Genomic DNA, 24,878 nt, shown 5'->3' on the forward strand with positions numbered 1-24,878 from the left:
ACAAACAAACAAAGAGTCAAGTAGCTCTCTGCCTTCCACCTCCATACACACGCTCCTCTCTTCTGTTTACCAGTTTTTCTGTGCGGCCTGATTCCAAATTTTATATTTCTGATTGCAATGTGTGGATATTAGATAAGGCTGAATAGTGCTTCCTTTATTGTCCATTTATTCATCCATTCATCTTCCGAGCCGCTTATAGAATAATAGTATCACAAACATAGCTGGTGAGTCCACTTTTTGGTGAGACGATAGCCAGACTCCAATGACTGCTTAGCTGTAGTCATAGTGAGCTGTAGCCATGGCAAAAACTTCAGTCGAGTTGGCTGTACACTCATGACTACATTACTGAAACACGGAAGACAGTTGGAATTCCTTGAACACCAGTGTTTCTTCTTAAATTGAAACAGTTTTCCAGCAGCCATAAAGCTCTTTAAAAACCTCGCTATACTTCTATTTGGAGTAGTTTTCAAATTAATGTTAGATAACAGGCAAAAGAAAAAAGACTGGGCTATAACAGACCAAATAAAACTTTATATGCTTTTTTAAAATATCCTTGTGACGTTGTTAAAATCTAGGGAGGCATTTTGCTTTTGTAATAACATTTCCCTGGCTTTGTTGTATTCCTAAACATGCACAAAAGAGCAATTTAAAAGTTGTATGTAATTTTACCCCAGTATTTCAAGAAGCAACTAGTTCAGGTTGTCCCCAGCCTACTGCCCGACGATTTCTGGGATAGGGAAACACGGCACAGAAAATGCATGGATGGATATTTCAAGGTGTTGATTAAGTGTATGTACTAGTACATTTCACACGTGACAATGCATTGCCGTTCGCCACGCATGATGAGCAAAAGTGGGAGCCCACACAAAGAGAATCCCGGGTGCCCATGACTCCTTCAACACACCGTTGACCAGCACACTCATTCTGTTCGCCACCATTCAAAGGTTGTGTCTAGGGGATACGGCAGGAACGCAAATAACTGCAAAGTCAAGGGCACAGCTAAGGAAATTAAAATGTTTTTTGTTGCAGCAGATACACCCCAAATATTTGACAAAATAGTGCCTCTAATGCACGATGGACCAAAGTTAGCTATGTTCACATTATCATCCAGACATATTGTATGGAAAGGTCGTAGTATGAGTCTAAACATAGTGTTGGCATATGCCTCATCTACCAAGCAAAATACAAATTTGATTGTATCAAAGATCACATTAAAACCTTTGCTGTTGATTGGACTGAGTCGTCGTCCTTATTCTTATAGGACACTTATGAATCGCTCCTTTGGGAATTGGTGAGTGTAAACTGAGTTTGACCTTAACTCCTAACTCTTTTGCGAGACAATTTCTGTTGACGTGACCACTCGTGGCAAGAGAATAAAGTGTTTTTAGAGTTTAGCTCCGATAGTTACCTTGATTAATTGTAGAAGTGAATGATGCCAAGTTTCTTCATTCGTCCCATGTGGATCTTAGCTAATTAGACATCTGTGTCACTTCATTAAGAGTGTTGTATGTTTTAAACTGCTGCACTTAGCCAATTAAAGTTCAAAAGGGAACGGTACATTTTATTACTACTTTGCACTAGGTTAATAATGACAAACAGTAAACGTTTAAAAAATACTCAACATTTGTCACACATGAATTGCGTGATCGGAGATCTTGCAGTTCCTTTTAAATGTACTTTTCTGGCGTCGATCTCCATGCCATGTAGCTCTCTCCGCGTTGAATTTAAAGAGAATGAGGGGAGACACTTTGATTGGTTGGTTGTTGGCTGTGGTACCTCCCACAACGGCGCACAACGGCTTGTGCTATTCTATTCTAGGAAAATACCAAAAGAAAGAACACTCCACACACAGTTAGACATCCATCCATCCATCAAACAAATTATAACAAATTTAATAATAACACATTTTCTATTGCGCTTGTCCTCATTAGGATAATGGGTGAGCCTATCTCAGTGGACTTTGGTTGCAAGACAATTGCATATACTAAGGACAACATAAGGATTGACATAGCCTTTACTTAATACATTAATATTGCACCTTTGGCAGCATTTGCTGACTCAGGTCTTTCTAAATATGATCCCACAAGTTTGGCACAGCTGCAGTATATTTATGCGGTTTCCCCTCAATGCTATTTGTGCCACTTCTTACGCTCAGCCTCCATCAGTCAATTACAGTGCTTCTAAAATCGGCTGCTCTGTTCGATTGTCTTTCACATGTGATCAAATGGAAGATAAGTCGGACAAAGCATATATTGAGGTAGCTCAGTTTGAAAATAAAAACATAATTCATTATTTGGCCCATAATGGAATACGGTAGTGTGATGCCTGACTAGAATTTGATTACAAGGGTGTTTTTTTCTCTCTGCAGCCCCAAGGAAGTATCCTTGAGGAAGGGAGTCACCCCTCAGTTGTTCAATTTGTCGTCAGCGTGTGAATGAAGCAGCGGTAGCATACATCATCGTCATTATTATGTGGACGGCCGACTGAGGTGACATTGGAAAATCACACCTTGAAGGCAATGAGTCGCCGTACGATTAAAGCCTGTCATATGGCATTATCTCCAGCAAACTTCTGTCCAATTTCTGAACAAGTATAAATTATTACCATTTCAGGCCTATTGATAATGTAGATTCATTAAAAATCAAGTTCTGTGAATGCTAAATAAATGCCCTATACACTAGTTAAACGGGATATTGTGTTATTGTTATTGCAAAGATGGTCCAGAACGGAACGTCTGCAATGGAGAGGCGTAACCGAAGCAAAAATAATCAACAGAAGGTCCAAGTAGACCTACATCGGTTGACGCTGAAGCAGTCAGGCACCGATTATGTGATTTCTTTTTTTTGATTGAATATAATACAGCAGTACTGGTGTGTGGCAGTGCAGAAGGAAGCGTTTGTTAACCACGAGAAAAGCTACCAATTGCTTCCGCCTCGACCTCATCAAATGCGATTGCTCTATCAATATTTTATTTTCTCTCTCGAGCATCCCTGTAGGCACCAATCTTAATCCCCATTTAATGAAGGTCCCTCCTGTTGCAAACACAGCATTCTATCTATTCCAATCACCCATCTTAGGAAAGCTAGTTGTACATAAATGCACCAAATGACCTTTGTCTTTCTTAGGATGACTAAGTTACAATTGAAGAAAAAAGCCAAGAACAAAATGAATGATGAGGCCAACTATTTCTGACAGGACCATTAAGCCGCTGCGTCCTCGTTTGAAACTCGCTCGTTGATGCACCACTTGCCAAATTCCCATCGCGGTACCCTGAGTTCTGAAGGTTAAACCCATTTAAAGGTCGAGAAATTTGTTGTTTGCGTGCTTCCAACATCTGTCTTTGCAATGCACAGACACTGCGACAAAATTTGTTTGGCTAAACACACTACAGTTTCCCTGGCCTTGATGCTAATATTCCCTCTAATTTTATTCTCGGAGCATTCCTTGAACCATGATGATCAACATCAGACATGCACACATTGACTGTATCACACCCGTCCAAAACCTGAGATCATTTTAAGTTACACAACTGAGGTATGTTACCAAAACAAATAGTGAAGAAGGATTTGTAGCACAGATAAAATCCTAAAATAAGGATTTTATGCACTTTTATGTTGTGATTTGGCCCAAATTGACTTTTTCAGAAATCTGCAAGTAAATAGGAATTTACTCATATGTTTTAATAAATGATAGCTTAAATGACTGCTACTTTATTATACAAAATACGTATATGAATTGAAGACAAGAGTGATGCTTTTTATTGCAATATGTGACAAATGGTTGACAAGGTCAAACGGTTGCATATTATGATTACTATATTAATCGCTTTAAATGTTGAGCTGCTTCATTTGCTGATAATTTCCACAAATCTTTAGATGATGCTAAACATTAATATTCAAAGTTATGGCTGGTAAATGACTGCATTCATCATGGTCATCCAAATGACTATACGCCGAAGATGAAAATGCAAAATTCCAATACAGTTCAGGTTTTAATTTTATTAGGGCACTGTATACATTTGCTATGCTGGCTCTGAGAGAGCAGTGCGCGGTTTAGAGGGAACATTTCTTGACGCATGAATTACTGTATTAATCATATAAGGTTAGAAACTATGCACATGCTAATGTTAATTGCCTTCGTGACCACTAAATTGCCTGATGGTGATGTAAATCATCCTCTTTCACGTTTACTCTGATTTATTTTCCATTTATACATCTATCCACCTCAAACCATTTTTAACGACAGGCTTGCACTCACAACTGTAGCCAAGCAAAAAGGAAGTTCTGCCTCTTGACTGTGTGTGTGTGTGTGTGTGTGCGCGTGTGTGTGTGTGCATGCATGCACCCACCCTCTGATTTAATTCAGATGAAAGTTGCCGCATTCTGTCAGAGCCCAGTGTGACTGGAGCCACTGCAGAGAGAGAAGGTGCACTGTTCTTGTCTCACCTCACACGTGAGAACAGCAGTGATTAGTTAGCAGCCACAAAGGTGCATTTGTTAGGTGATATCTTTGAGACTAGCTGTGATTTAGTGGCAAGTGTGACGGTTTTGGTATTGGATTAATAGAAAAGATTCGGTTCAGCATGTGACTTCAATTAATTGCTTACGAAAAGTAGGAATAATGCGTCGAATCTTTTGTCAAAAAATTGGTCGTCCATGTGGAATTGATTGTTGCTTAACTCATTCACTGCTGTGGGGGTTTATATACTTCAATTGGAATTGAATAGTTTACTGACACCAATTTATGTATTCATCAAGTATGTTTTTTTAATAGGTTATTATTGAGTTTGGAGACCTAGCTTGGAATAATAATATGTGTAGGTACGTATCACTGAGATAATGTCTCAAAGGCAAAACAACCCACATTTTTTTAGGTGAGGTTTCCAAAAGATGCAAAGTGTATATAGACTGGTTATCATTAGATCTGTTATTTAGTGCAGTTATTTTGTCCAGCTTCATTTTTATATTCCGCATGATAGAGTAAAAGAAATGTATGCTCTCTGTCAGGAATATTTGTAAATGCTAGAAAGTTTTTTTCCCTCCAAATTGCATTTCACTACGATCCTGTTCATTGATGTGCGAGTTGCGAAAACTGTTTGTCACGATTACTTGACTCGCTCAATATTGTTGCGGAACGGACGGAATATTGAATACAAAAAATGAATGAACAGGTAATATGACCGATGAGGTCTGGTCTTTGGGTTTGTGCAATTTATGCATCATTTGTTGAACTCAACTTTTATATTCTTACAAATGAATCCATATGCAATGTTGTTAAGGGCTGCAAGTGCCAAGCTCATTTCTTAACAGATAATCAATGTTTTTTTTTTAACTATTGATCAGCTTCCAATCTGATACAACATTCCCTATTTGTAAGGCACCGCAGCACTGGTGTGAATACGTGATGATGTAGATTAGAGGCAGATGGGATCTGTCAGCGCAAATGAGACCAATAAAGAAGCAAGTTACTTTTCTGCATCCAGCCACTAGATATTGCTATTGAGGCTGCGAGAGTTTTACTTATCACGTGTTTTGGTCCTTGGGACCTCTGCTATTTTTAAAATAGAACCCTCTGAAAGTGGCTGTCACTGTAAAATATGAACATTGACGCGGTGGTCCATTTGATGGATGGAGCGCACCCTCCCTCATCCACGCCTTATTGCTCTTATCTATACGTCTGTCTGTGGATTATTGACTTTTGTGGCAAGTCGGGCCCAATTTGCCACTCGGCTGTAGTCTGTCCTACATCCCGGTCTCCCCGGCCCACCGGTGTCATCTGATAAGGGGAGATCGGGCGCAGACGCAACGTTTTGGTTGCAGACAGAGACCAAGGTCAGCACTTTATACAAAGGTGAGAGCTGCTCATCTTCGGTGACCAGTAAGAATGACGACTCCCGATGGGGGCTTCCTCTTCCTTTTATCTTTAAACACAGAAAGTGGACACTGTTATCGTTTTATTCAACCCTGGAGAGGTTTAAGAGGGCTGTACAATGAAAGTGCAGGCAGTTTTACTCGTGGAGATCGAGAGTGGCCAAAGAGAGAGAGAGAGAGAACAAGAGCTGCAACGGCAGCTACAAAGGATATTCCCATCAGGCATTACTCTTCACCGAGCTTCACACTAAAACAAGACAAGAGCAACCCACACTACATTTTGTCTGGACATGATAAGAACTTGAGTCGGATTGCGTTTTTCTCATTTTGATTGTTTAAGGGTGAGTTGCAATTTTTCTGTTTAAAAGTCTCATACACACTTGAAGTTTGCAGCTCTTAACTTTATGCACTTTGTTTTCTGTCAGAGAAAAATGGTTGGAACTGATTTTTACTGTGTGTTGTGGTCTATCAGTTAGGAATTTACCTTGAAAGTATGGCAAGAGTTATTTTATTACTTTATTCCCTTTCACTCATGCCATGTTGGAGAAGTTGCGACTGTGCAGATAGCTACGTTACTATTGTCCAAATTGAACACAATGCTACAGAGCTGGAGCTGACTCACCTGAATGGAATGCAGCCATTATTATGGCCACTGTTGAATGTTGGACTTTAGCAAAGACCTGTATAAAAAAAAAGAGTCAAGTTTCAGTCATAGTTGTTCTAAGTTTTATATTGGTTGTCTTGTTACAAATACAATATTTGCAAAGCCCCCCTTTTTGCGAGAAGATTTTGGATCAAAAGAAGTATCCAAGAATTAATCTGTACTGAACATCATTTTAATCTTGTTGAATTTTTAAAACAATATATCCGGAACATTTTGAAACATATAGTATGATGTTTTGTGTGGCAGCCTGTTGGAAAATTATTAAACATCATGCATTACGACACATTTTGCTAGGCAATATTTAATTTGCTCATATGGTTTGTACTGTTTACATTCTGCGAAGCACTTTATAAACATTGCGGCCACTCCTTCGAGGCAATGGCTTGGAAACATATGTACTTTTCATTATCTTGCACTGTTACAAAATGGTAATGTTTGGATAGCTGGAATGCATGAAAAACAAAACAAAACTGAGCAAATTTGGAACACAGTCCATTCAAAGTCCTGCTTGAACTCTCAGTTGTCTGGAAAGGGAAACTCAGACTCTTGCCATTATAAACATTTTGACAACTAGGATTTATCTCAAACATTCTAATCATTTGAATCATTGGTCAAGTGATTTCCCTCCATTGCGACATCATCTTCTCGTCGTATTGTTATGATATTATTCAATTTAGGACAGTGATTTGATGCGAAAAGTGCTTGTATTATCTGTTAAAAATCGAACTTGGTACAGACTTTCTTCCAAAATTAAAGGAGCGATTTCTTTAGCAAGAAATAGACTCATTTCAAGTGCAACATAAAGTGTAGTCACAAACAACATATTGTAAATCATTTTCTGGGTTTGACTTCCTTAAGTATGAGACGACGTTTACGTTCTTCTTTGTCGCCTACTTTTTGGGGGGAAAAAGCAAAACATGAAGGCTGTACCTTTGAGGCATATTTGCACAACAGATTGTGGTTAAATGCTAAATTGTCTGACCTCAGGGGCGTTTGACTTTAGAATTTCCCTGTGCTTTAATCTGAATTCACTTCATCTGCCAGAAGCGTGACTGTATCCTTTGCTCTCGCGACCTCTACATCCTCTTCTCTTGGCCAATGCACATTGTTTCTGGATGACTGCAGAGAGAATGGAGCAGAGAGGGCGTCCTGCTCGGGGAAGCGTTGTGTTGAGGAGACACAGTTGTGATGAGAAGATGCGGGGGGGTAGAATATGGGATGGAATGTGAGGCAGTAGAGAGGAAGTACCTGTGCTTTACTTCTTATTCTTTGGGGGCCTCTTAAAAGATCCCTCAATGAGGTTGACTGGTCTTAATGCCCATCACAAGAGTAATACCCCGGAGACGGAACAATTCAGTGATTGCGTGTAATTATAGCTGCACCTTAGCAGGCTCACACGGGAGCAGTGGGAAGGAGGATGTTTTGAATGAATCAATGCCAGCGTGCTCAGCAGAGGACGTCAGCAGCTGTAGCGGCAGGAGCGGCGAAGTGAGCCGAGCGAGAAGGCGCGCAGCCACCGTTGAGGAGAGCGCAGCAAATCACAGACCTGGCACTAACATGTCCGGCCAACCAGGACGGTCCTCTCAAGTCGCTTACAAGAGGCGGCCGGTTTATCGCGCGGCTTCCAGGTGTGTATCTCACGCCCTCACCTCACGCTTAATTTATGGCAATAGATTTCCGGCTAAAGTGCTTTGGACTGCACGCCGTTAAATGTTAGTGTGAGAGCATGGGATGGAATTTAGCGTGCATGCGAGCTGATGCATCATTTGATTGTGTGGGCGAGTGGACAGCAAAGAGGTCTTTGCTGCGGTGCCTCGTAAACACGGGTCACTGACCGTTTTGCCATGTAAGAAGAACTATCTTCTCAAGGGATCTAAGGAGGCTCTTGTACGTATATTGGTGGATACACAGTGGCATCTCTGCAGGTAGAGTGTGCTGCAGTCCAAAGCACTCGAGGGAGAAAGCAAAATTGAATGTTTACGTCCGTTCTTAGTACAGCTGCTATTAAACCGCAAGCCGCAGACAGATATACAATCCCGTGATCTATTGGAAACACTCAAGGGATGGCACACAAATGTCCATCTATAGATCTGTAAAATTAACCGCCAACGATTATTTGTTCTATTCTGTGAAGAAGGAACTACTAATGAGTTTGTCGGCCTAAAATGAAATCTATTGGAAGAAAAGTTCTCTTTGTAAATGTAAGTGCCTTGTTTAATTTTGTTACATTCAAATCAGTTGTCACGATTTGAAGTAAACGTGACATACTGCCTCAGGATGACAAATCAGCTTGTCATCATGACGGTATACTCCTGAGTCAGTCCAGCAAAAATGTTGTTCAGGTGGTCCTTGCATCCAACTTTGTCTTTTGGTTCGCTTTAAGGATTGCATGTGACTTGAATTGCAAGTTCACGTTCTGTTTTGATGACTAAGGGAAGTCAAAATGAAACTAGAGTACACAATGGTGCCTTGAGATATGAGTGACCCGACTTAGGAGTTCTTTGAGATAGGAGGCGTAGTTTGGCTGAAAAAAACTGAATTACGTTAACTTTCAGTTGGGTTCTAGTGAATATGGAATCTCTTCTATAGATCAATGGACATTTATGATGGATCACAATGTCAGCCGGGCATTGAGGTTTCTCTACCCATTTATAAGCCATCTTGCAGCAGCCAGTGGTCAGTGTAAAATGTCACCCAAGAGCAGCAGGTAATTCTTTAATAGGTATCGGGTCCATTTTTGTGTGATGTGATTTATGCCTCGTGACTGAGTTAAAGCTGCTCTATCGTCAATACTGTTGGGATCTTGTGGCCAGCGGTCACTGTGCCTCATTTGTATGCTTAACTGCCACAGGTCATGGCTTTGTTAACTGCAGCCGTGAGTGTGCGGACTTGAAAAATGCCACACCTAAAATTGCCTCATGGGACATTACACCCAGAAATAGGGAGGACATTTCCTGGGAGACGCCTTTGAAGAAAAGACATAATGGCGATGCTGAGCAGAAGGTTGCGGTATTTAAAAATGAATAGTCTCTTCACTGCTTATTAAAACTATGACCTTTTAAATTCCTGAATTTCCGATAAGCGCAAATCACCCTTGTCAAGCAAATTCTAGTAAAGGGGACTGTTCAGCTAAAATCTCACTTCTGCTAGCAAGACTGTTTTAGAGTTGTCCGACTATAAGACCTTCTACCACTTTACTGACTTAATGAGCCTCGACAGTCTTCCACAATATACAGAGATCTAAAAATAACCAGTCAATTCAGTTATGCGCTCTCAGCCAAGTAAGACACACCTCCCCTAATGTATTTAATAATCTGTTTAAATTGATTGTGCAGTAGCCTGCCGGCGTCTGCGACCGAAATAAAGCAACAATGTGGGCGACCTACAGCCAAATGTATCTTGTTAATATCCCAAAATTTGATGCAGATTTAGATTCCAACTACAGTTCATGGATGTACTGTTCAATGTCTTCTGTACAGTGGATTTATGAGTGACCGATCCATGTTTTTCGACAATACTGCAGTTTTTCTAAGTATTTGTGATCATCTCCCTATTGTATGTCTGTATATCTACTATAATACTGCCCGATAGAGGTTCAGGATTGCACCACAGGCGAGTCACACAGGGATGCATGAAGTATATTTTATGGATTATTTGCATCCAAAGAGACAACAATATGATCACCTGAAGTATTAATTGTGTAATCAAACTGCATAATTTTTGGTTCTGCATGCTGCATTTGTTTATCTTAATTTGATAAGATTTCCATTGTCATCTGTCTTTCAATAGTTTTTGTTGTGTTTTAAAAACCTGATGGGATTATATGAACATTTTAGGTGTTTGATAGTGAATTGAACTATATATACAGTAGATTGTGTTGTATCTCTGGTAATAAGCAAAAGTGCTATGCAACGAGCTAATTGAGTTTAATTAGTCTAATATCCAAGCTCAGAGGGGGTCTAATGATGTGTTAAAATGAAAAAACACAAGGTCATATGGAACCCAGAGGTTTTTTTTTTTTCTGTGTGATTTGTTTCGGATGTTGAGGGATTATGGGGATCAGAGATCAAAAAGATAATCTGACCAAAGACATATGGAGTTTGTGTGTGCCAGCCGACTGGAGCCTGTTTGTCGAATAAGGGTTTGGTCAAATCAGACAGGGTCATGTTGCAGACAAGAGTGCAGAAAACAAGACGGCACATGACAGACCTTTGCATGAAAGTGACACTGGCAACCAGCAGGTAGGCCAAGTTTGTTTCTTTTAGCACGTGCATAATTAGATGGATTATTCTGCATTTATGATGACTGATGTACAAACACAAAATATAATCCACCGTGGTGTACAATTTGGAGTGGATCTCAAAGGTTGAGGACGAATAATATCCGTTTAGGGACACTTATGTATTGGTACCTCTGATTTGTGGGAATTTTTTAAACAATGTTTTTTATATAATTGTTTTCATTATTATCTCTCAAGGACAAAACCAATGGAAGTTTACAGTTTATAATGTGATTGACCTGGAACATTATTGCAAAATTATACTCTGTGGTTCACACCTGCATACCTGGCGATTGAGCATTGCGCATACACCAACTCCTAGCTCCAACAGAAAAACTGACCACCGCTGTTATTTTTCAGGAAACAACTTGAAGCCTCACATATGCAGCCCAAACTGTATGGAAGATGCATGATTGCTTGAGCCACTGTAGTTAAGTTAAAATAATATTAAGAGAGGAAACGAGACACAAAAGGAAAGATTGTAACTAGTTTCTCCTTTATTGACTGTAATCATGCGAAAGCAAAGCATGGAGAGTCTCTGTTGCCAAAGACTCTCCATGCTTCGCTTTTTAGCCACAGGTACGGGCGCGTTGGACGGAAATCTCGCTGCTCTAAAACATCATCAAAAATGAAAAAAAAAAACATGTTTGTTGTGCTATAAATCATTAAAAAAGCAAAACATTCTTTAATTTTAGGTGGAATTTTAAAAGTGACATGCTACAAATTTGTGACATCGACCAAATTTGGACAAAGCGGGTTTCCACCCAACAATGATGATTATGAATATTATTAATCATTATTGCATAACACAGTATAGCTCCCGTATATACTGTATTGGCGAAATTCCGTTAAACTGATTTTCTTTCTTTCATTCCTTGTTTAAACGTTCTTACTTAATCACAATTAAGTATGAGACAAGTTCACCATATCATTAAACTTGATGGAACGCTCTGTTTCACTATTATTTGTCAAGCTTCATAGTTTTGGTTTAAATTCTGCTGACAGTGCAGCAATTGTTTGCTCGTTAAGCCTCCTCCACATGGGTGGAGCAGCTCTCCTGAAGGGACTCAAGGGTGAGTCGGTCAAATTCAAATGAAATACCGCTCGGGTGTGTTTGCTGAGGATCTAATCCAACATTCTTTCCACTGTCTCTCTCTGCACGTTCCCCATTGGTTTGTTTGGTGGATATTAAGTGTTGTAAAATTGACAATTTTCTTATAATGGCTTCACTGTCATCCTAAAGTATTATTAATATTTGATAGTAAGTGGAATGGGAACTCATAAAAATGAGTCTTATGACAGGACGCCTGGATTTGATTTGTGTATAATACCGTAATTTTCGGACTATAAGTCGCACCGGAGTATAAGTCGCACCAGCCATAAAATGCCCAAAAAAGTGCAAAAAAACATATATGTATATAAGTCGCTCCTGAGTATAAGTCGCCCCCCCACCCAAACTATGAAAAGAAAACGCGATTTATAGTCCGAAAATTACGGTACTCTCATGTATAGCTACGTCACATAACACTCTGTCTTGTGTCTCTTTCTTTTGTGGCATTGAGCTTATTGTGTTTGAGCCTGCTGCCTATTTCCTGCTGAAGATTTTGAGCTTTCCCTCTTTTCCGAGCACTTCGCTTCCCCTTCTGTCCTACATTACACGCCTAAGCGATTAGCTGTTTCGGGCTTTGCAGTGCGCTTGGACTATTTTGTCACAACAGATGCTCCAGATCAGAGCAATAAACAAAATGAAACAGTGTGGTAATAAAACAATTCTGATTTTGACTAATTGCAGTATGTAAACACAAGCAAAGTCATCTTTAATTGCAGAGTGGGACTTTGTTCCGTCAACAGTATTTTGTCCATTAATGTCTCATTATGCTGATGCGGAAAAGTACCTGAAAAATCAGGTCATTGCTCTTTATTATTCATCTCTCATCAAATAGCCTGCTGTCAGATCCAATTTGCCACTTCATTTTTTTCAATGAGATGGACCAATCTAATATTGTCAATATACAGATGTCTCACTAAGACATTAAAAATGTGCAGCAAAGAAAGAAACGGGTAATTTGTCAGGAACGTGTTTGATTTAAATTGGCCGCTGGGTGCATTTAATTGATGTCTTTAATATTGTTAACTTTTAACTTAAATTAGTTTAATTGCATTATTAAAATAGAATAAAAGCTGAACGCAGCAATGGCTTAATGGATCGTCATTTGGTTGCAAATAACCGTTTGTGTTGAATGGATTTCAATCATGTCTTGAAACAATTGAGGCAAATTAAGCATATTGCAAAGGTGTTACCCAATCCACTTTATTCTCTATTCAAGTACAACTATGGAAAGTTGAGCAACATCAATGATGGAGATCAGAGATTCTCAAACTGTGGTACCAGTGGTACTTGCTTCCATGCGAGAAAATAAAATCATAATTTAAATGTATTAAACTTTCTTGTCCAATTTGCCCGTTTATTTTTGTACAGTATTAATGTCAATGTGCTTTACCCTCCGTTCTCAAGTGTCACTAATTGAAATTACATTTGGACCTCCAGTATATCACAACTGAATACTTTACATGGTTGAGCTCGGAGCATGGAGGTGAAAGGTCATCCCGTTACTGTTAATTAACCCGGGATTTCCCAAGGCCAAGAGCCCGTTATGTTCATATGCTCGTCATCTGAGACGATCCCTGACCTTTATGGAGTTTAATATATACACCCACATACACATGCACACTAAAGAGTTGAGTGTTGTTAATAATCCTGCAAAATATGATTGTTAAAAAAACCCAACAAGTGTATAAAATTAGGCTTCAAAATTGTGTTAAATCAAGCCCCCTACCTTTATATTCTGCTTTCTTCCTGTGATGTGGACTCTTACATCCAGCGACCCTCTTCAAGTCATCCCACGCTCACTGTTGTCTATTTATTACAATGCTCTGGTACTCAGGCTGCACTTCACTGCACATAGTGGTTGTTTGAGTAAACCACAAAGTCTGTCTCCAACAGTGTGTGTAAATGTAATTAAAATGTCTTTTATGAATAAAAAATTCTGAATGAAAATCACCCTGAGTGTATGCATCGTAATATTCATAATTTGCTGTGCATATGAGGAGGATCTGGCAACTTTACAACTCTTTATAAAGCCTAAGCAGTTAGTCGGCTGCCTTGCTTGCGTTTCTGATTGCCTGTGTTTTTGAGCGCAGCACCGGGATGACAATAAAATGTGATGCCTCACAAGGGTGGGTGTGCCTTGAATGTTAATGAGGCGTTAGCCAGGACCATGCTTTCAAATCGTGCCAAACACTCTGACCGACTGTTTTTGTCTTGGCTCATGTTTTGGCCTTTCTGCCTTTCACTGCAGCTTTGCTTTGCTGCAAATTCCCTCGAGCGTCTTCTACCGCCACCAAGATTGTTACATTATCATTTCATGTGGTATTGATGCTGTCTTAGATTGTATATATTAGATGACTGTCTTCTGTAATAGTTGTAAATGGCTGCAGCATATACTCCCAGAAGAGCTGGAAATGGTGATAATGATAGTAGTGAGTGACAATTACGGGGCAAGGCAGGTCAGGATTTGATTTGCAGTGGAGTCAACCAGTAAGAATGATTAGAAAGGCTTAAATGTGTGGCTGCTGTGAAACTGATGGAGGTCGGGCAACATGTGCAAATCACGCTGCAGAATGCTTATCTGCTTAATAGCTGTCTGAGAGACAGCGTTCACTATTTTTAAGGCCTATTTCTTTCAGCTTGCTTGAATGGATGCTGCTGCATAACGCTGCTGGGTATTTCTCTCGCACACTCCTACACGCCCATACTGGGTGGGCTTATTGACGAGAACGTTGGTGTTTTTTGTGTTTTTCGCACTGCCTTGATTTCTCTTATTTAGTTTACTATCGGTTTGCTATTTGTGACAATGAAAAGCAAGTAATCAGCTTAACTGCGTTAAGTAACTACTGTTGGCTACAACATTGATATTTGGTTTGACTCATTGCAACACTAACAACATATTGAGCCACACTGTCCTTTGGTGCACAAATAGAATGTGTCACTCACTGTGCCACCAAGAGCAAGAACCCACGATTGACACCCAGATGCAACAAGAAAGAACTAAATTTGTCGAAATGAAACTCCTCAACAAACATCAACATAGTTCATTGGCACCAAGATGGCAGCGAAGGACTAGTTTTGCCGAAATTAAACTTAACCACTTCCAAATTTTCCTGGCACTAAGATTCCACAAGAAAAGACCAACGTAATACGTTCATTGTCTTGCCCCCTGTTTCTCGACAAATAACATATGTTCCTTCATAATGTCTGCACAAAGGTGAATGTCAACACTCAACTGAGAATACATGAAGTTAGATCTAAATATTAACTCTAATGGTGAATTCATGCCTAAAATACTCTTGCTTTATTGATTAATTTTTACCCATGTATTTGGGCTAATTGCAATTGATCTGTCCTATTACTGTGAACATGACATATCCATGCACTTTGAAAGTTCTCCATTTGGACTGGGTAAATATTTCTTGTTGGCTGTTACTCAGTTTATCACAATGGTTCAAAGTGATGATGATGGAAAATAAATATTTTTGTACACATTTCTTGCTGTTATGATTATGCATTGGCAAAGAAGTGTGAGAAAACCACAGGCAACGGTATAAGTATGAAATAAGCAATAAGATGTATGTTCATTGGGCAAATCCCCCTAAAATGACTAAATAGTGATTGTATAAGCCACAAAGTCCCCTAACCCTAGACAATTACAACTCATGCCATTCTATGTTTACGGAAAGCTTGTGTTGATACCACCTGCTCCCTCCACTTCCATACCTAGAGATTAGTTTGGAATTCCTTATTAGCATAGATCATAGGTCAATTTCCTTGATAAACCAGTTCATACGGGGATCTTGAAATGCATTGCTTACTTTGTAAGTTTACTCCTGAGTCACTGAATTGCATAGTATTTCTGGTGATTTAGCCAGTTTAGATTGGTGTCTGACTGATTTAAGCGAAGCGTTCTTTCCTGTTGAGTTCACGGTGTTAATTCCTATTCTGACTTCAGTCAAGAAACACAAGCAACTTTGACACTATCTTGATGACTGACACACAGAATGTTTATAGGATTTAGGATTACAATTCACACAGTAGAGCAGTGGTTCTTAACCGGGGGTGGGAGAATGCTTCCTAGGGGGTGCGAGGATACCCTGGGGGAAATTTACAAATTTTCGGGGATAATGGTCGGGTAGCCGAAAAATTCTGGAAATCAAGAAGTCACTGTGTTAATTGGCGTTAGGGATAATGCTAATTAAGCCTTGTAGCTGTAAAGTAAACCAATTATTATTAGAATAATTACTTAGGGTTAGGGGTGCGAGAACTGGTTGGTGAATTGAATGGGGTGCGAATAAAGAAAAAGGTTAAGAACCACTGCAGTAGAGCAAAGTAACTTCAATACTTAGAAAAGTGGGAGTGCAGATACGTATATGTAGGGAAGTAAAACATAGAGAGGGAGGAGGATCTGATAAGCGGTTGAGGTATTCCACTGATGGGAGGGTATTGGATGTTTACCATCCAGGGCTGGACACTTTGAGTCTCCACTTTTTTTTCTGATTCATTTGGATGCAAGCCACTATATCAGACCCTCAACATTCTACACCTACACTGATAGTACTGAGAGAATTTCAGCAGCTGAACAAATCGTATTCACCATGATTCTGTGTCCGATATCAGGTGAGGTAGAGTCTCCACAGTATGCATGATGGGAAAGAGTATCTGTAGTGGTGCTTATTAGGTGTTATGGTGAGCGGATACAGTTTCGCGGTCAAGACAAATGCCATGTTTGTGGTTGACATGAAGAGTCTCAGTTCGTGTTACTATAAGTCAGATGTGTTGAAACCGTCTCTGTACTGTACTGAAATCACAGTGGTGAAGTTTGATTTGAGATGCTAGCTGTACGCAGACAGAAGAGATGCTATTTCTTTATTTATTTCTCAATAAATTCAACTTTAGTAACTGTTTTGTACTGAATTTTATCGTGAAGAACACTTAGTATGGTTCAAGACAGGTGTAGTGCCCAATCCTTGAGATATAGTGCAAGGGTTGGCAAGTGTGCACAAACGCTTTGAACTTTGGTTGATGTTTTCACATAACTGCAACACACCTTGTTTTCCATCAAGGAATAGAACTTGTTTAAACTAAATGTACTTACACCATTTGCACTGTGAATGTAAACAATGCCGCCTTGAAAAATGGGATGATGAGTCATGCTTTTCTGTGTAAGGGAACAAAGTCGACCTAAGTGGTTAGTATTTAGTATCCAGCGACAAGAGGACAATGTGCGGCCGTAGCTGAGAAAGAGCATGGTTTGTAGATTGTTAATACATTTAGATTGGTCGTCTGCTCGAGTAAACACTCATAATGAATACTTCGGAGAGAAAAATCAAACAAAAAAAATCAACCCAAGGAAAAAAAGAGCTGTTTTTTGTTCAAAGTCTGGAGAGATGCAAAGATGTTCAGAGCGAGTTATTATACAAGCTGCTATGATAATGTTAATGAAATAAATCTATTCACGCCCCTCATTTTTAGAAGTAAATTTTTTGAGTCATGATTTAGGTATCCTCTCATCTTATGTCCTCTTCTGAATGATGTACGTATTAGCATATCTGTTCATTTGAGGCTCTTTTATCTGCTGTCTTGTTCCATTGAAGGGCATGCTTCTGATTCCAGCAATCTAATTGCCACAAAGTGGATGTTTGGAATTTAAAAACTAAATAAACAAAACAAAATGTTCTCTAAGGTAAACGAATTGACCTTTATTTTGCCAAGACAAAATTCCAATAGTATTATGACTTGCAAGTTTTATTCATTCCGTGGCCAAGCCAGTAACTCAATTTACTTGTGTCTCACGCCAAATTTCCCCATTGAGATGACTGAAATTCTATTAATTTGTTCTACAAAAAACAACAACTTTTAATTAAAAAAAAAAAAGGCACTATTGCAGCTTCAGTGTCAATATTGCAAAATAAAGTGTATGTAAAGAAATATACGGGTTTCATAAAGTATAATGAAACCAAAAAAGACACTCCCCACATACATTGTAATACTTTGTATTTATGCATTTTTGTGTGCTTTTAAACGAGTTACATCAGTAACTCAATCAAGTTCTGATTTGCCACACTGTTAGGTTCGTGTAGCACTCTTCATGTTGCTTGTGTTTGTTCATTTTGTATTCTGTCTGTTCTCTTCACCCAACTCCCTTTTTTCCTTCATTTGAGCCGGCAAACTTGTAAGTCAAAGTACCAATGTATATAGGCGGACACGGGCCTTTTTGTTATGCACTGTCCTGTTATTACAGTTTACAGTACACATTTGCACATCTACAGTCTGTTGGGTTAGTTATCTGCAGGCAGGAGTTTATTTTGCCATTAGGGATGCCAGTGCCACAAGCATTGATGAAGCTGGCAGCTGACAAATAGATGTACTGTGCTGCAGTGTGGTTGCTGCAAATTCCATGACAAATAGTTCAGAAGTAATGTGGCTGAAACAAAAGCCTCAAAGAATGCAGCTTTCTAATTAACGGGGGATGTGCTGGTGCTGCAGTGTTCTACAGTGCAGTGCAGTTCAGACCATGATGGGTTGGTACCAGGAACAAGTGCCTGTGCGACTGTGTGTTTCGATTTGTGCATACAGTTTGTGCGTGCTGAATGTCTTGGCATCAATCCTGTTCAGTATGTTGCCCGACTTTTCCAAAACTCATAAATGTCGATGCCGTGAAACGTTATGTATGTATCATTCAACATTGCTGTTGTTTTAGCCCATGACTATAAGACACTTATTGCACTCTAAGCGCTGAGTGTATCAACATGTTTATTGGAGATATTTTGTATGTGCAGCATGTTTAAAGAAAAGCTGCAGAAGCATTCATTCACTCTATTTTCAGCAAAAGCTTATGTAATAAAAGTTATGATTAGAAATGAGATATTTCCCCTGGCTGATGGCATTTGAAGATTAAATGGCCAGGGTGCTGAGCATAGCGAACAGAAAGCTGACCTGCTTAGATTTGGTGGCAGAAAAGTGTACATTTTGAAAAATAGTTTGGCCCTAATCCAAAGCAAAAGAAGGATTTGATGAGTCACTCAGAGTTGACATGACTGGCCTGCATGGCTGGGGGTGTATTCATTTCTTGCTACCAATTTGGTGATAAAGGTACACGTGGGAATTTTGGGTTTGGTCGATTATTTCACCTCTTATGGGCAACTATATGATGTTGGCTGTGCAAGAACCTGATTCCCTCTTTGACACCCACTTTTTTTTCTCTTCTGCTGCAGCCACAACGTGAGGTGCACATCATTTCGGCACCCTGTTACCAGGCAGATTTCGCCAGAAAACACGGAATACACCCTACAGGACAAGTGAGTCTTCCATTCCTTTTCAGTTGAAGGTCAGGGAATAGGAGTTGAAAATTAGACATGAAAAAGCCTATTCAAAGTTTAATCATCTGGAACAAGCACAGGAGAAGCCTTCAATTAAGAGGTAATGAGAAAATGAGTATCATAAAGTATCACCTGTGCTTAAATACAGAAAAACACAAATAACTTACTTAATCATACAATTAAAAATACTGCATTTAACATTAATGGTCTTTAGCAAATGAGCTGCACTCAGGCGGCAATTCTTTTGCATGCCACGAGAGGGAGTCCACGCAACATGCGCTTTACGGATCCTACACTTTAATTAGTGACTTGGAGGAAGGACATTGTGTATTTGCTCTATGATGGGTTGTATTCATAACTTGAATGACATTTCAAGAGCATTTTAATCCCACTGCATTTTTCGTATGATGCCTGAAAGCAATTTCCGTTCAAGATAAAAGAAGTACTCACATACACTTTTGACTTTGTGTCGCTTCTCAGTGAAATTCATCAGTCTGCTTTTTTATATCATATTTCCTCTTGGGCTTTTTATTTCAATGACAGTGAAGTCTTCAAGCAAATGCATAAAGCGTCTCTCTGTTTTTGTTACGTGACAGAGAAGACATCTCATGAAAAAATGATGTTTCTTTTTCAACCTTTCTTTTCCTTTACCTCAATATGTTGTGTGGCGGTTGGATTTACCACCTTTATATTTCATGCTTTTGTCAGCATGTCCTGCTTGCAAAGAGACCATCAAAGCTGCTTGATGGCTTCACATCACAATTAAAACCATCTCTTTGTGTGGTTATACTCCAGCCGGCGGCTGGAACATGATGCGCATGCAAGATGCTTGAATATTGTCTGCTTGAAGCAGTACTAAAATGACGATGATTTATTTGCATTCTCAAGTTTGTAACTCAGAATAGTGTGAGGTGAATGCTCCTCATGGATAAATTTACATTAGTATAGTAAGTGAGCACTCCAAATTACCCGCAACTACGAGTGTGGATGGTTATTCATCTCTGTGCCCTGCGATTGGTTGGCAACCTGTTCAGGGTGTCCCCCGCCCACTGCCCGGCAGCCGGGATAGGCTCCAGCACGCCTGCGACCCCCTTGGGGAAAAGTAGTATGGAAAATGGATGGCTACACTTAATACACACCAGTTTGATAGAATCACAAGTTGCTTCACTTGCAGCGTCTTAAACTCCATCCATGCATGCATCCATGCATGCATGCATGCATCCATGCATCCATGCATGCATGCATGCATCCATGCATGCATGCATGCATCCATCCATCCATCCATCCATCCATCCATCCATCCATCCATCCATCCATCCATCCATCCATCCATCCATCCATCCATCCATCCATCCATCCACCCTGAACCCCACTAGAGCCTAATGGCGCAAAAAGGACCAACATTTATTCCGATCCAATTCTCATTATTGCAGTAAGAGAGCCGGCCTTGACACTCTAACAAATGTGAAATATGGCCCTTCTTCAGTGCACATACCACAACAAATCTCCTGGGAAACCACTGCAATGGCAATTGTGGTAAACACTAGTCAGTGTCACATAAAACCAGCCCCCTTATATGACAGGAAACATTCTTGACTGCTGCAATATACGTTGTACAGCAAAGAATAGTCATGTTTACTTAGTTACCTCACTTTCTCCACTCATTCACTCATAGTTCTCCGGCTCAATAGTAGTGCCACACACAGAGAAGGAAGAGGTGAGAGTTTATTTTCACCTTGCTGTGAAACGATGTAGGGGGCAGAAATGTCACGGAAATCGCACATTGTTTTTTACCAGGAGCTCACTTCGATTAGGAAGTAAATTTAAAAGCAATGGACCGTTATATTACATGTCAACAGTGTAAGTGATGAAGTACAAATACTTTGTTACTGTGCTTAAGTACTGTATATTTTCCAGGTGTCATTACTTGAGTATTTATTGTGATGATCACATCTTACTTTTAACTCCTTCATTTGAAAATAGTCCACTGGGCTTTGTCAAAAAAGACTTGTGACTTTTTTCAACCTCCATAGATGACGACATGGCATTTAAACGATGTAAATTGAGACAGGTCAATGTCGACCGTGGTTGAGATCTTGATTAATTGAGCTCTTGGATTAGACTTTAGAAAAAGTACAGATACCTGATAAATACACTTAAGTACCACTGGAAGAGAGAATGAACATGACAGTGCAGTTGTGTTCACATGCTCGCTTTTGTCAACTAAAGGATCGAGTCCCGCATGTCCAATCACCACCGACCACCCGGTATGGTCACGGAGTCCTCTAAGCTTGTGACCACAGCAGCGATGGATGCCAGCTCAGCATCAAAGGTGAGAAGATTTCTCCTTAAAAGTAATCCTTTCCCATGTGTTGTTCATTCTTTTTTTCTACTTTGAGTGACAAGAAACACTAATGTTGGTCAAGTGATTTAATCAACTTGAGATGATGCTATCTATCGTCATTCTGATAAATGGTCACTTTGAGGAATAATTTTGCCATGAATATTAAAACTGGATTGCAACAGTAAAAGGCGAATCTAGAATTTTTCATGTCACAAAAGTCAACATAAAAATGCAGGGTGAATATATGGTAAAGGCGACATGGCCACAAAAGATTTGCCACAAAAGCAAAGTTTCTTCATTGCTCCAGCACATCCCTGCTCTGTTCGGTTATTTACTCATCTCGTTGTAAGGCCATGACACTATGTAAGACTTTTTACTTTCTGAAGGTCAATGCACCTTTCCAACATGTAAACACAATATTTTATTTTACATGTAAGCAAAACAGCTTAGTTTATCTTTGTGTCCTTGTAGGGCTCGAGAGGCTTGAGCAAATGTCATAGTTTCGGCAAGAGGGATCAAGCTATTAAACGAAACCTCAACATCCCGGTGGTCGTGAGGGGCTGGCTCTATAAACAGGTGACTGATCATGTTTCTACCAATGGTTTTGGTTTTTTAGTAAGTGAACATGGTTATTTGTGACTAAATTTAAGTCAATCTAGAGAATTGTGGCACGATTAACTTTTAACATCACAAGCATAATTTAGAGCAGTTTAGTCTTTATGGTTTACACACATGTTGACTTATGATGGTTCGGCTTTGGTGAGAGCCTTGCTAAACCTTTTCGAATGGGACTGAAGTTAGATCATAATTCAAACAGTATGTACAAATATGGCATCTGCACAAACATAATATCTGCAGGACTATAAACATTAAAGCCACCAAAAAATACAAACCCTTCTCTACAAGTACCACAGTTATGTCCAACATTATAATATATGTACAGTAATAGCGCAGTAGGCCCAAGTGTTCATCAAAAACAAGACTCGGGTTTTATCCTGAGGAATCTATTATATTGTAAGTCACTATCACTTAATCCACAGTATGAACGTGAACACTTGTGCTTAATTATTAAAAAATAAAAACAGTACTCTAATGATTCAATTAAAATGTGTACTTAAGCAAATCATATTTTATTAAATGCAGGTATATTTTGTTTAAAAGATCAATTCAACAAAATCAATCCATCAATCAATAAATAAATCATTCAATAAATGAATAAATAAATAAATGTATCTGTCACTTGACATTTCAAGGTCTCTGAATTTATTGGTTTCTCAATTTTGCAGCCATTGCAGCGCTTCATCGTGATCCCCATATTGCAAGTCATCATGATAATGCCAATGAAACTGTTCTTTTCCTGTGTTCCTTACCACACGTGCTTACTCTCTTAACCTCCAGGACAGCTCTGGAATGAGGCTCTGGAAACGAAAGTGGTTCGTCTTGTCCGACTTCTGCTTGTTTTACTACAAAGGTGAGTGTGTGTCCAAGACAACAAAATATATTTAAAATTCTGACAACTTGAGCATTCATGAGTTGAAACATTTATTCAAAAGCAAAGATGGGAGGAAAGAAAAAACACACAGATTTTTAACTACTATTTGAACTATTTAACTGTTTCCTTATTCAGTTTGAGTGCAGGTGTTTCCGTGGCACCGTGCGCCTCTCCTCTCTTGTCCTTGCCTAATAATGGTTAAGCCAAAGGCCTCTATGTGCCACATGGCCCTCCCTCATGCCATTGTCACCCACGAATTACCGCGTACCTTCGCGTGACTCGTAAATCCCAAATCTCTTGTAAACACCGTAAAACATCTTGGCAGTGTGTTTTAGGTGCAATTACTGACATGACGGTGTTCGCTTGTTGTTATTGTTGCTGCTTCAGACAGCCGCGAGGAGACGGTCCTCGGTAGTATTCCTCTGCCCAGCTATCTCATCGCACCAGTTGCGCCTGAGGACCACGTCAACCGCAAGTATTCTTTCAAGGTAACAGGATTCCTTGTTGGTAAAATGAGGATGAACATACACAGAGATGAATGCACCAAAAATATAATTTGACTCAGATAATGAATGGATGTTTTGAAACTATCCTCATCTGAGCTAATTGAGTAATTTAATTTTTGTTTATCTACCATAAACTGTGAATAGGTGACTTAGATATTAATGATGTGTAGACCAAATGGATCAATCTATAAGACCAGAGCTTTGTTGCTTCCTTTTGTGCAGAATGTACAAAAAAGTCAAAGGGTGTTTTCTCCAAACAACAGAATGTTTACATTTTGGAACAAGCAGTATTTTGCTCGCACATCTGTGAATGAGCTCTGAGGAGTTCTTCCAGATGGGCAGCGTCTGGTTGTTATTTTTTTTTATTTTTTTTAATAACCCCTAGTGATGGCTGCCTCTGCTGCAGCGGCACTTTTACGTATTCCAGGCATGATTTCCGCATGAATTAGCATATGTACAGTACTTCAAGCAGGGTGGGCTTTTCTATGGTTATTTTCTTTTTAATTTGCACTGACAGGGAGCAGAAACAATTTGGGTTTTCTTTTCATTATTAAATGTAGGCTACTAATGATATATCAATCCAATTATTGTGAAATGGAACAAAATAACCATGGTTTTAAATGCGACAGCAACAGTGGGCAAGTTTGAGCAAGTAACTGTGAATAATAATCTGCATTTCCTTCTGTGAATTCTACCAAAGGGCCATAAATTCATTTATTTCCACTCCAGTGACAATGTTCTATTCTGTACCGTGCCTCTGTGGAAATATATCGCCTGAATATTTGATGTAGCGCTGCGGCTGTAGGCCATTCTGTTGCAATCATCCATGATCTTACATTCTACTTTGCACTTTGTTGTTGCTGTTAGATTTACATCAACAGTACGTTTCGATCAACTTGGAAATGAGTCGCATCTGCCTTTTAATGTCACAGCACTATATAAGTTAATTTTGCAGCTGGGAATATAAATGATAGATTTCGGCCTGCAGTCTATGCAAAGGAGAGTGAAAAGAGCTTGTTTTTCACTTTTTAACACCTATGACAAATCATCTATTTAATTTTGTAGATGATTCATAACCATCCTGAGAACAAGTCACTTGTACAACAGCACTGCTTTAAAATGTTTTTTGATGAAGACAATAACTAGGAGTGATGTCTTAAGAGACATTGGTGACCTCAAAGAAAATGTTAAAAAGAACTTTTGCACATCCAAGCCCCCTCAACTCACTGTTCTTATGGGCCAACTTGCTTTCATCCATTTATTGGATTGCATGAGGAAATCAAAATGATT

At 39.4% G+C, this 24,878-nt stretch overlaps 1 protein-coding gene across 3 annotated transcripts in view; it reads left to right on the forward strand.

Annotated features, from left to right (window-relative positions):
- The window catches only part of plekha7b (pleckstrin homology domain containing, family A member 7b), a 49,967-nt gene that overhangs the window by 2,323 nt on the left and 22,766 nt on the right, over positions 1-24,878 (forward strand). For 2 of the 3 annotated variants that reach the window (XM_061277255.1, XM_061277256.1), the window contains exons 1-6: positions 6,092-6,211; positions 19,142-19,225; positions 21,476-21,578; positions 22,062-22,166; positions 22,989-23,061; positions 23,470-23,570. In XM_061277255.1, the coding sequence (XP_061133239.1) occupies positions 21,489-21,578; positions 22,062-22,166; positions 22,989-23,061; positions 23,470-23,570 (369 nt within the window). In that variant the 5' untranslated portion in view covers positions 6,092-6,211; positions 19,142-19,225; positions 21,476-21,488. Of the gene's footprint in view, positions 1-6,091; positions 6,212-19,141; positions 19,226-21,475; positions 21,579-22,061; positions 22,167-22,988; positions 23,062-23,469; positions 23,571-24,878 lie in introns of those variants that run through there. The other variant, XM_061277253.1, reaches the window with a different exon arrangement.

The sequence above is a fragment of the Syngnathus typhle genome, linkage group LG4 (assembly GCF_033458585.1).
Source record: "Syngnathus typhle isolate RoL2023-S1 ecotype Sweden linkage group LG4, RoL_Styp_1.0, whole genome shotgun sequence".
Lineage (NCBI taxonomy): Eukaryota > Metazoa > Chordata > Actinopteri > Syngnathiformes > Syngnathidae > Syngnathus > Syngnathus typhle.